The sequence below is a fragment of the Triticum aestivum genome, chromosome 1B (genome assembly GCF_018294505.1).
Source record: "Triticum aestivum cultivar Chinese Spring chromosome 1B, IWGSC CS RefSeq v2.1, whole genome shotgun sequence".
In the NCBI taxonomy this organism is placed as follows: domain Eukaryota; kingdom Viridiplantae; phylum Streptophyta; class Magnoliopsida; order Poales; family Poaceae; genus Triticum; species Triticum aestivum.
The window spans coordinates 674,938,907-674,950,993 of NC_057795.1; the positions used below are offsets into that span (position 1 = coordinate 674,938,907).

Consider the following 12,087-nt stretch of genomic DNA (forward strand, 5'->3'; position numbering starts at 1 on the left):
TTCTTTTAAGTCACAAACTTTCTGTTAGTGCCATTAGTTTTCAAATTTGAATAGTTAAAATTTGAATTCTTTGAAATTTGTGTGAATCACAAGTTTGTGATTAACTTTACTAAAAAATGAACATAGATGCGCCTATAGAGAAAAGAGTCCTAGACGAACCGGGGCCAATGGCCCACGTGGCTGCCCTCTTGAGAGTGTTCTTGGTGAGAACATAGTTGACAAGGAGCGAACCGGGATTAATGGTATTACGAGGGTCGAACCATAAGACATTAAAGCATTTCAAATGAACTCTGAAAAAGTTGAAAGTTGGCATGGTATCATAATTTCACGCACATAGCATGTGCATGTACAAAACGGACAATGGTATCATACTCGTCTGTTACAAAGTTGGCATGGTATCATCATAATAGTTGCGGGAGAAAGCCTTCAGTTTTTCTTCGCTTGTGTCATTTGCTTATTGCGACGTAACCATGGATAATCTTCATCGTTTATCAGGATGCTGGGGTCAGCCTTGACTTTTAAGGGAGGAATTTCATAAAACTTTTCATAATCTTCAGACATGTCTGTCTTGCCCTCCACTCCCACGATGTCCCTTTTTCCTGAAAGAACTATGTGGCGCTTTGGCTCATCGTATGACGTATTCGCTTCCTTATCTTTTCTTTTTCTCGGTCTGGTAGACATGTCCTTCACATAGATAACCTGTGCCACATCATTGGCTAGGACGAACGGTTCGTGAGTGTACCCAAGATTTTTCAGATCCACTGTTGTCATTCCGTATTGTGCGTCTACCTGTACCCCGCCTCCTGACAGATTGACCCATTTGCACTTAAACAAAGGAACCTTAAAATCATGTCCGTAGTCAAGTTCCCATATGTCCACTATGTAACCATAATACGTGTCCTTTCCCCTCTCGGTCATTGCATCAAAGTGGACACCGCTGTTTTGGTTGGTGCTCTTTTTATCTTGGTCAATCGTGTAAACTGTATTCCCATTTATCTCGTATCATTTCCAAATCGTAACAGTCGAAGATGGTCCCCTGGACAACAAGTACAGCTCATCACAAACAGTGTTGTCACCTCTGAGACGTGTTTCCAACCAACTGCTGAAAGTCCTGATGTGTTCACATGTAATCCAGTCGTCGCACTGCTCCGGGTGTTTGGAGCGAAGACTGTTCTTGTGTTCATCGACATACAGGGTCACCAAGGTAGAGTTCTGTAGAACTGTGTAGCGTGCTTGAGACCAAGAATATCCGTCCCTGGATATTATTGAGTCCCTTCTAAGCGTGCCTTTTCCAGTCAGTCTCCCCTCATACCGCGTAGGGAGACCTATCTTCTTAAGGCCAGGAATAAAGTCAACACAAAACCCGATGACATCCTCTGTTTGATCGCCCATGGAGATGCTTCCTTCTGGCCTAGCACGGTTACAGACATATTTCTTTAGGACTCCCATGAACCTCTCAAAGGGGCACATATTGTGTAGAAATACGGAGCCCAGAATGACAATCTCGTCGACTAGATGAACTAGGACGTGCGTCATGATATTGAAGAAGGATGGTGAGAACACCAGCTCGAAACTGACAAGACATTGCACCACATCACTCCTTAGCCTTGGTATGATTTCTGGATCGATCACCTTCTGAGAGATTGCATTGAGAAATGCAAATAGCTTCACAATGGCTAATCGGACGTTTTCTGATAGAAGCCCCCTCAATGCAACCGGAAGCAGTTACGTCATAATCACGTGGCAGTCATGAGACTTTAGGTTCTGGAACTTTTTCTCTGGCATATTTATTATTCCCTTTATATTCGACGAGAAGCCAGTCGGGACCTTCATACTAAGCAGGCATTCAAAGAAGATTTCCTTCTCTTCTTTGGTAAGAGCATAGCTGGCAGGACCTTCATACTGCTTTGGAGGCATGCCGTCTTTCGTGCAAACGTTGCAGGTCCTCCCGTGTCTCAGCTGTATCTTTTGTCTTTCCATACACGCCCAAGAAGCCTAGCAGGTTCACGCAAAGGTTCTTCGTCACGTGCATCACGTCAGTTGAAGAGCGGACCTCTAGGTCTTTCCAGTAGGGTAGGTCCCAAAATATAGATTTTTTCTTCCACATGGGTGCGTGTCCCCCAGCGTCATTCGGAACAGCTAGTGCGCCGGAACCCTTTCCAAAGATTACGTGTAAATCATTGACCATAGCAAGTACATGATCACCGGTATGCATGGCGGGCTTCTTCCGGTGATCTTCCTCGCCTTTCAAATGCCTTCCTTTCTTTCGACATTGATGGTTGGTCGGAAGAAATCGACGATGGCCCAGGTACACATTCTTCCTGCAGCTTCCCAGGTATATACTTTCGGTGTCAAGTAAATAGTGCGTGCATGCGTGGTATCCCTTGTTTGTCTGTCCTAAAAGGTTACTGAGAGCGGGCCAATAATTGATGGTCACGAATAGCAACGCCTTTAGGTCAAATTCCTCCTGTTTGTGCTCATCCCACGTACGTACACCGTTTCCATTCCACAGCTGTAAAAGTTCTTCAACTAATGGCCTTAGGTACACATCAATGTCGCTGCCGGGTTGCTTAGGGCCTTGGATGAGAACTGGCATCATAATGAACTTCTGCTTCATGCACGTTCAAGGAGGAAGGTTATACATACATAGAGTCACGGGCCAGGTGCTGTGATTGCTGCTCTGCTCCCCGAAAGGATTAATGCCATCTGCGCTTAAAGCAAACCATACGTTCCTTGAGTCACGTGCAAACTCAGCCCAGTACTTTCTCTCGATTTTTCTCCACTGTGATCGGTCAGCGGGTGCTCTCAACTTCCCGTCTTTCTTACGGTCCTCACTGTGTCATCGCATCAACTTGGCATGCTCTCCGTTTCTGAACAGACCTTTCAACCGGGGTATTATAGGAGCATACCACATCACCTTCGCATGAACCCTCTTCCTGGGGGGTCGCCGTCAACATCACTAGGGTCATCTCGTCTGATCTTATACCGTAATGCACCGCATACCGGGCATGCGTTCAGATCCTTGTACGCACCGCGGTAGAGGATGCAGTCATTAGGGCATGCATGTATCTTTTGCACCTCCAATCCTAGAGGGTATACAACCTTCTTTGCTGCATATGTACTGTCGGGCAATTTGTTATCCTTTGGAAGCTTCTTCTTCAATATTTTCAGTAGCTTCTCAAATCCTTTGTCTGGCACAGCATTCTCTGCGTTCCACTGCAGCAATTCCAGTACGGTACCGAGCTTTGTGTTGCCATCTTTGCAATTGGGGTACAACCCTTTTTTGTGATCCTCTAACATGCGATCGAACTTCAGCTTCTCCTTTTGACTTTCGCATTGTGTCCTTGCATCGACAATGACCCGGCGGAGATCATCATCATCGGGCACATCATCTGGTTCCTCTTGATCTTCAGCAGCTTCGCCCGTTGCAGCATCATCGTGCACATCGTCAGGTTCCTCTTGATGTTCAGTAGCATCACCGTATTCAGGGGGCACATAGTTGTCATCGTACTCTTCTTCTTTGCCGTCTTCCATCATAACCCTTATTTCTCCGTGCCTCGTCCAAACATTATAGTGTGGCATGAAACCCTTGTAAAGCAGGTGGGTGTGAAGGATTTTCCGGTCAGAATAAGATTTCGTATTCCCACATATATGGCATGGACAACACATAAAACCATTCTGCTTGTTTGCCTCAGCCACTTCGAGAAAATCATGCACGCCCTTAATGTACTCGGAGGTGCGTCTGTCACCGTACATCCATTGCCGGTTCATCTGCGTGCATTATATATAATTAAGTGTGTCAAAAATCATTACAAAACATCATGAATAGATAATTAAGTGACTAAATTAATAGAAGTTCATCATCACATTAAAACCAAAGTACATACATAGTTCTGATCTAACAACATAAAGCTCCACAGAGCATTTAATTAAACCATACATTAAAACTATGTAAAACATTTCAATGAGAAAACAAATGCGATCATAATTGCAACCAAGGTAACAACTGATCCAACGGCATAATGATACCAAGCCTCGGTATGAATGGCATATTTTCTAATCTTTCTAATCTTCAAGCGCATTGCATCCATCTTGATCTTGTGATCATCGACGACATCCGCAACATGCAACTCCAATATCATCTTCTCCTCCTCAATTTTTCTTATTTTTTCCTTCAAGAAATTGTTTTCTTCTTCAACTAAATTTAACCTCTCGACAATAGGGTTGGTTGGAATTTACGGTTCAACAACCTCCTAGATAAATAAAATCTATGTCACATTGGTCGGTATAATTGTCATAAACAATAAATAAACCAAATAGTTATAAAAAGATAATATATACCACATCCGAATCATAGACAGGACGAGGGCCGACGGGGGCGGATACCAAAACCATCGCACTATATAAGATGCAATAATAAAAGTAAGAAAATAATACAAGTATTTATCTAAACATACAAGTAAGAATATTTTTCCTTTCAGAAAGAAGATAAGAACTAGAGGCTCACCACGGTGGTGCCGGCGATGAGATCGGCGCGGGTGATCGACGGCGGCGAAGACGGGTACAGGGCGTGACGGACCGCTAAACCTAGACAAATATTGAGGAAAATGGAGCTTGGAGGTCGAGCTTGGAGAGGAGAAAGCTTAAGTAGTGTGGCTCGGGCATTCCATCGAACACCTTGTGCGCATAGGAGGTGAGCTAGAGCACCACCAAACCCTCTCCCCCTTGGCGGCCAGAAAAAATAGAGCAATGTGCTCTGCTCTTACGCGAGGGGGTATATATAGGCACCTAATTGGTCCCGGTTGATGGCATGAACCGGGACTAAAGGGCAGCCTTTGGTCCCGGTTCAAGCCACAAACTGGGACCAATGGTGGTGGGCCGGGAGCGAGGCCTATTGGTCCCGGTTCGTCCCACCAACCGGGACCAAAAGGTCCAGACGAACCGGGATCAATGGCCCACGTGGCCCGGCCGGCCCCTGGGGCTCACGAACCGGGTCCAATGCCATCATTGGTCCCGGTTCTGGACGGAACCGGGACTAATGGGCTGACCCGGCCTGGACCAATGCCCCCTTTTCTACTAGTGGCTGCTGCATGGCAACGACAGCTCCACCGGAGTGATGATTCCAAATAGTTGAAAGATAAATTACTCATGATACATAATTTTACGTAAATAATTCGAACAAAGATCACGATCTGGACTCAGTAAACCGAATGAGTCAATGTCCATCTCTATTTGCAAAAATGGACAGGAGACGGACGGATCCATCGCGGCCTTGGAGGATAGCACCGTGTGTGCACATCTCCTGTTCCATACGGCAGAAATACCTCCACGCAGCGGACGCATCGATTGACCAAATTACCAAAATTTATACACATTTCAGGTCAACGTTGCAATTCCGTGCGAGTTCGTTACAGTTCATCCGATCCGGCCCTCGAACCATCCTACTACCACTAATTCTAGCATGAAGAAGAACGAAACATACTACCACCGATCCTAATTAATCAGAGAACCATGACGGGACATCAATCAGTCGATCCGACCCAGAGCCAGCCGGAGCCCGGCGGGCCATCATCTCAGGCGGCGGGGACGCCGAGGAAGTCGAGCGCGGACCTGGCCATGACGGCGGCGAACTCCCCGAAGCTAATCACGCCGTCCCCATCCGCATCGGCGTCCCGCATCATCGTCCGCAGCTCCTCGAACGTGAGCGGCTGGCCGAGCTTGGCCATGGAGCGCGCGAGCTCGGCGGCGGAGATGTAGCCGTTGCCGTCGCGGTCGAAGGCGCGGAAGACCTCGAGCAGCTGCGCCTGGTCGACGAGCCGCGGCGCGTGGGCGGTGAGGACCGGCGCGATGGCGCGCGCCAGCTCGTCGAACTCCACGGTGCCGCTGCCGTCGGCGTCGATGGCGAGGAGGAGGGCCCGGGACTCGTCGCCCGTGGGGCGCAGGCCGAGGGAGCGGAGCAGGGCCGCCAGCTCGAGCTGGGTGAGGCTGCCGTCGCCGTCCATGTCGAAGCGGTCGAAGAGGGAGCGCAGCTGCTTCAGCTGGCTGCCCCGCAGCGACGCCGCGCCCTTCGCCGGCGGTGGGGATGGCGATGGCTTCGTCATGGTGGTGGAGTGAAAGGTTGTATCTGCTTTGACTTGGGCAAGGTGAGGGTGGGGGTGGATTGGATCGGGGGAGGTGGGGGTGGGGATGGAGAATGGGTTTGGGGTGAGACCGGGGTGGAGAAGACGACTTTGGTATATATTTATGGAGGGGAAGGGGGGAGAGATTGCCGGACGGGCGGCAGGCAGGGAGGAAGACGCGTCGGCGTTGGTGGTGACCGGGTCGGCGGGTGCATGCACGGAAGGAGCGGAGGAGGAGGTGGGTGCGCGTCAAAAACTTCAGTGTCGTATCTTCTTGTTTTTACCTCCCCTTTCTTGGTGGCTGCCTCAGGTTGGCTGTAAAACTTGCAAGCTATAATTAACCTCTCATTAATATTTTTAGGCCAGCTTGCAAACCTACTTGAGAGAGGGGGATGGTCAGTGGCTCAATGCTGCTGGCGTGAGGTTTTACTTGGTTGTGTGGCATGCAAAATCAGACATGGAGTACAAAAGAACTTGGTGTTTGTAGCTTTTCTTTCTTAACAAAAAACACTTGAGTCTATTAACCAAACTAGTAGTAGAAACATCTTTATCAAAAAAAAGTAGTAGAAACATAATATAAGTAACTGTAAAAAGAAATTGTGCCAGGGTCCGAATAAGCCGATGGCGTGCCGCTCAAATGCTCAAGCCATCATAACATTGCTCGCGGACCGAAAGTTATCATGACCAAGGTTTTGCAAGACCACCGCCCTAAAGAAAAGAAGAAATCGTCACAACCAGGAAAGCTTGGCTTCCAATAAAACCCTCACGCATGACGCATCACTTCGACACCTGAGGATGCACCAAAGTGACCAAGATGACCGCAAAGGATATTGAGAATCTTTGCCTGCGAACCATAGACGCCACCGCATACAAAAACATCGAGATGGATGAATTAATCATCGACAAAATAACGCCATCACTATCTGCAATGCACCACCGAGGACTAATTTATTGTATGACGTCGCCACTACCTGTCGTAAGGGTTGAAGCGACGGACAACGAAGGCCTACCTAAAATTTCAGAATGGAAGAACCACATCTCCATCATAGATCGAAGCCTTCCAGCGCTCCCACCGCAATAGGTCCACTGAATGAGGATGGGGTGGACAACATCTCACTGATGAAGGAAAGGTAGCAGCGCGGCGCGCCCAAGATAACCTCTCGCTAGGGTTAGGAGCCAAAGGGCTTGGGTAGTCTATAACTTGTGTGCGTTTTTTTCAGCCGGATCTTTGCGCGGTTGGGCAATTTTCGATTCGAAACTTTGAACTAGTTTTGCAAATTTAATTTCTAGAGACAGTTTAGGCATATGATTATTGTCTGAAGTAAAAAAAAAAGTTCTATAGAATGACTGACTGGTTGCATAGGAGACGAGGAGAGTGACTCCAGGTGAGGTGGGTGGAAACAGCGCGGTAGTACCTTGTTGGTTTTTCGTTCCCTGGTGGTGCATGTACCTGAACTCAGGTCAGCTGTAACTATCTCCAAGTAAAAACAACTTAGCTGTGAGTAGCAAGTTATAATCAGCCTCTCCTCATTATTTTTAGACCAGCTCGTAAACGTGCTCGAGCCTTGAGAGCGAGATGGTGATGGTGCTGCTGCTGGCGTGAGGTTTACTTGGTCTCGCTCGGTACTTGCATACAGCTCGCGGGACAATAATTCTACTCCTACGTAGCCGCTACTAATTCCTACATAAACTTCCAACCTAACCGCACAGATCCACTATTAATGCCCCACATCAACCATTACGTAAAATGCTCATGTGACTTTACGTGGATCTAGCAAAGCCTGCTTGGGGGGGAGGTTCAAAAAAAGGGCAAAAATGAAGGAGAATTTAACTGTCGGGGTGAAAATTTTTGCTCGTTCAGTCGTTCTGCGCATATACCGTGTGATGACAGCCTTGAACCCTGGGTTGGGAGTGTCCACACGGCAAAGGAGGTTCATCTTTGGACATCCTTCGCATGCATGCATGCAGGACAAAATGATGGTCCATGGACGACAGCCCACAGGGAGGAAAGCAGGGGCTGAATTTTCTATCAGCCGTTCGTTGGTTACACTGCCTACTAGCTAGCTCTGCACCAGCTAGCTCAACCCCGGAGGAAGGTGCACGGAATCCACCCACCCAGGGCCAGCCGGCCAGGACTAGAAGAAAGCTAGTAGCAGGCAGGTCAAGATCGTCAGCAGCAGCGGCAGAGAAATGAGAATCTTACACCTGCCCTACTATTCTAGCACAAACAATATACTGGACGAGTAGCATCTAATCTAATCACCCACCGCCACCGGCATATGGGTCGGTCATGCTCATGCATCTGCATAAACATCCACGGTTCCAGATCTGATCTGCTGCCAACAAATTAAACCAATCAGAAATTAAATGATGGTTGTGCTGGAATAATGTGGCCTCATGATTGGCTACCCATGTCCCACCGATTTGCATGGAAGCCACGTACGGTACGGTGCTTGCCGATCATGAAATGCGCGGCATGCAGATCAGCGCACCGTCGCCAACGATGCATCCGCCCGCCTGTTTTTATGCTGCCAGGTCAACATATTATTCTACGTTTCCTGTTTTTATTTATACACCAGCTTCGTAATTTGCTTGATTACAAGGTCGTGGGGCCTGCAATGCAAAACTAGATGCAGATCACTACTCGTGGTACAAAACTTGGCGTGAGCCGCGCCGCCGCCTGCTCAAACGGCAAACCGCTCGATCGATCCTCCGTCTCCCCCGACGCCGGCGATGCGTCGCATCTCCTCTCCCTCGTCGCCATCCCTCTCTTCCGTCCTCTCGCGACGACGACTTCTCCCGCCGCCCAATCCACCCGTCCGTCGTCTCTCCCGGTGGGTTTTCCTCCTCCTCTTCTTCTCGCGCCAGAGTTTTATTGGTACAACCCCTGCTTGGTTGATATAGTTTTGGATCTAGACTTGCGTAATCTCCCGGCGGCTCTGTGCATGTAATTGTCCGTACCTTCTCATTCTTTCTAGCATGTATTTTTGTATCCCAACTGTTAGACGGTTTAGGTGTTTCTTACCTGTGCAAGTAGTCATGAAAAATCATGAGAACATGTTGTAACATCCTTATGATTATTTATCATGGTGAAAAAAGATGAACTCACGTAGGGTTTCTAGAAAGAGAGAAACAAAACAAAACTTCTATAAGGGAATGCAATAAAATATTTTAGTAGTCGGGCGAGAAGTATTTTAGTAAGTTATGAAATACCCGAGGAGAGTAAAATTGACTATCTCTCTCATTGAAAATATTTTCAGAGAAAAATTTCCGGTGAAAAAGATCATAGACAGTTTCCACTTTTTTTTGAGCAATATAGATAGTTTCCACTTGGATGATAAAGAAAAAGTGAATAATTGACCATGGAACATTAAGGGGTGTGTTTAATCATTACATGTGTACTATTATTTAATTATTTATTTCAAAAATAACTTGTATTTTTTATGTGAAGCTTGGTTCGAGGCAATGACGTTAACAGAGCCCGCGGGTTGCCTCATTGACATTGGCAGTGGATATTGTAAGCGTCATCCACCTAGCCGCATGTTCCAAATTTTCTCTTTAAAGTTGGCTAAAACTCCCATCGATGATAGGCCAATACAGTTGTATGGATACATAGCAGTGTGAGATCATTTGGACCTATTGCTTAATTATGTCGTCAATTTCAGTAGAGATGATCCCATCAGCGTGGAACAGGTGTGTATCATTGATTATCTGTAATTTTTTAAGTCTACCTTACCCCATTGTGTTTGTTCTGCTTAACATTGTGAAGATAAAACCATGCATTCATCATCTCTTTAAAGTATTCAATACTGTCTTCATCTCTTGGTGCAGTTTTGGACGTGGTTTTTGAATTATTGCCCTCATGGGCAAAGCAATCTCCCAAATTGTGCCTAGGAAATGGTACTCCGAGCGTCCAATACGTTTTTTACATGAGGGGGTTAATCAGAACAAACCAAAATACTTGAAGGGGTTAAGTTATTTAATTCTTCATTTCAAATTAATGTTTTTCATTTTGCATTGTCGCATGCATAGAACTTATGGACTGGATCATACATACTCTTGATAGCATGCTACAAACCACTTAGGCTGTGTTCGGCCATACTCCGCTCCTTCGCGAGGGAGCGGAGCGGGCGGTGCACCCATTTGGCCGTTCACTAAAATTCCACTGTATGTCGCTCCGCTCCGCAGCGGAGAGATTCCGAACGGCCTCTTAATCTCTTGTATGACGTCATTATATACGCTTCACATTGACTAATATGTACAAAGTCTAACATTGTGAATTGACGATTTACCATGGAAACAGTTCAAATTTCTGCAACTAAGTGACTCTCAAAAACAATTTATGGAAGTAAGTGTGTTCCAAATGACAAATAAGACAGAGTTATTTTGGACCCTTCGTTACTACTCTGCATGAATGGTGCCGTCACTACATAGGTTTTTCTATTTTTCTCTTCTCACTTGGACATGCTGAAACAAAACCAAACAAGTTAGGGAATGTGGGCATTTCCCATCTCTTAACACCGTTATGCACCTTGTAACCATTCAGCTCAATAGAAGACAAACATCATGGTCATCAACTGTAAAATATCCCCTAGAAGTGTATATTAGTACAAGGGAAACTTTTAGCTCGAGATATTTGTCACTTTCATACGAAGAACTACTAAACAATAATAACAATTTTTTCGTAGGGTTCTTCCATCAGCATGGTCGGCCCAAAGAGAGGGATAGATCTGAGTGGCAACATTGTAGTCGAATACGACATGAGGATCAAGACAGACGAAGAAGTAAAGCATGACCTACAACTGATCGACGGCGCATCGATGATACGCCACAAGGACATGAGGGATTGCTGGGCATTCACGAGTCGTATCCACGGCAACCACGGCGCAATAGACCTCACTTTGTCGGCCCTTGATGATGCGGTTGAGGCGACCGTGGAAGTCGTCATATCGGAAGTGCGGAGCGGCTTCGCTCTGCGCCTTGGGTGCTTCATTGGTGGGGTGGAAGAGGAGATCCCAATCTTCGACGGCGCCATCGGTAGCGAGGCACATGGGTTGAAATTAAAAAGGTTTGTGGTTGCTGTAATGATAAGGTCTTGGATGAAGTTGGAATTTAAGGTGGCCCCGGAGTCGGCTCGGTGTCAGTTTGCCTTCATGGCGAACAACCATGGGGTTTCTTGTGGGAACATGAAGATGGATTTTGCATTGTTCTCAGTGAAGGTGACATGGTCGTCTTTGCCTTCGTGGGCACCGAGCTTACACCGGCGGCCCAAGCATTCAAGCTAGATGTGAAAAACCGCATAACTTCACACTCTAGCTCCTTTTCAACAACCGTACAATAATATCCCCATTAAGTGCATATTAGTACAAGCGAAATATGATCGTAAGGGAAGCATTTAGCTTGGGATATTTCTTATTTTCTTGTTTTTATATGGATAGCTATGGAGCAATAGCAGTTTCACGGAGTTCTTCCATCAACATGGCCGACCCTAAGCGAGTGATAGTTCTGCGCGGCAACATCGTGATCGAATATGACATGAGGATCAAGACAGGCGAAGCAAGACCTATAGTAGATTAACGGCGCACAGATGATATGTTGCAAGGACCTGCTGGACCGCCAAGCGTTCACGAGCCGCATCCACAATTACCGCGCATGCAGCGGTCGACGTGATTGCATCGGCCCTTGAGGACACGGTCGAGGTGACAGTTGAGCTATGTGGCTTGAAGTTAAAGAGGTTCACTGTTATTGTGGTGATAGTGTCCTGATGAAGTTGGAGCTCAAGGTTGAGCCCAAAGTCGTGCTGAGTGCCACTTTGTCTTCGAGGCAAACAACCATCGGGTTTCTTACCAGAATATGCAGAGGGATTGTGCGTCATCCCAGTGAATGTGGCCTTCCTTCGGCATGATGGTGCCCATGTTTGCCAGTCAAGCCCTAAGTTGTTTAGGTGGGTGATGCGATGTTTTTTTTT

The 12,087-nt window shown here is 46.9% G+C and overlaps 1 protein-coding gene across 1 annotated transcript; it reads right to left on the reverse strand.

Moving 5' to 3' along the window:
- Positions 1-5,211: 5,211 nt before the first annotated feature.
- Positions 5,212-6,057, reverse strand: LOC123099929 (probable calcium-binding protein CML14; the record flags this gene model as incomplete). Its single annotated transcript, XM_044521949.1, is given in 1 exon segment — positions 5,212-6,057. A coding segment is annotated over 1 exon segment (484 nt), but the record flags the coding sequence as incomplete, so codon positions are not given.
- Between the last annotated feature and the right edge of the window lie 6,030 nt (positions 6,058-12,087).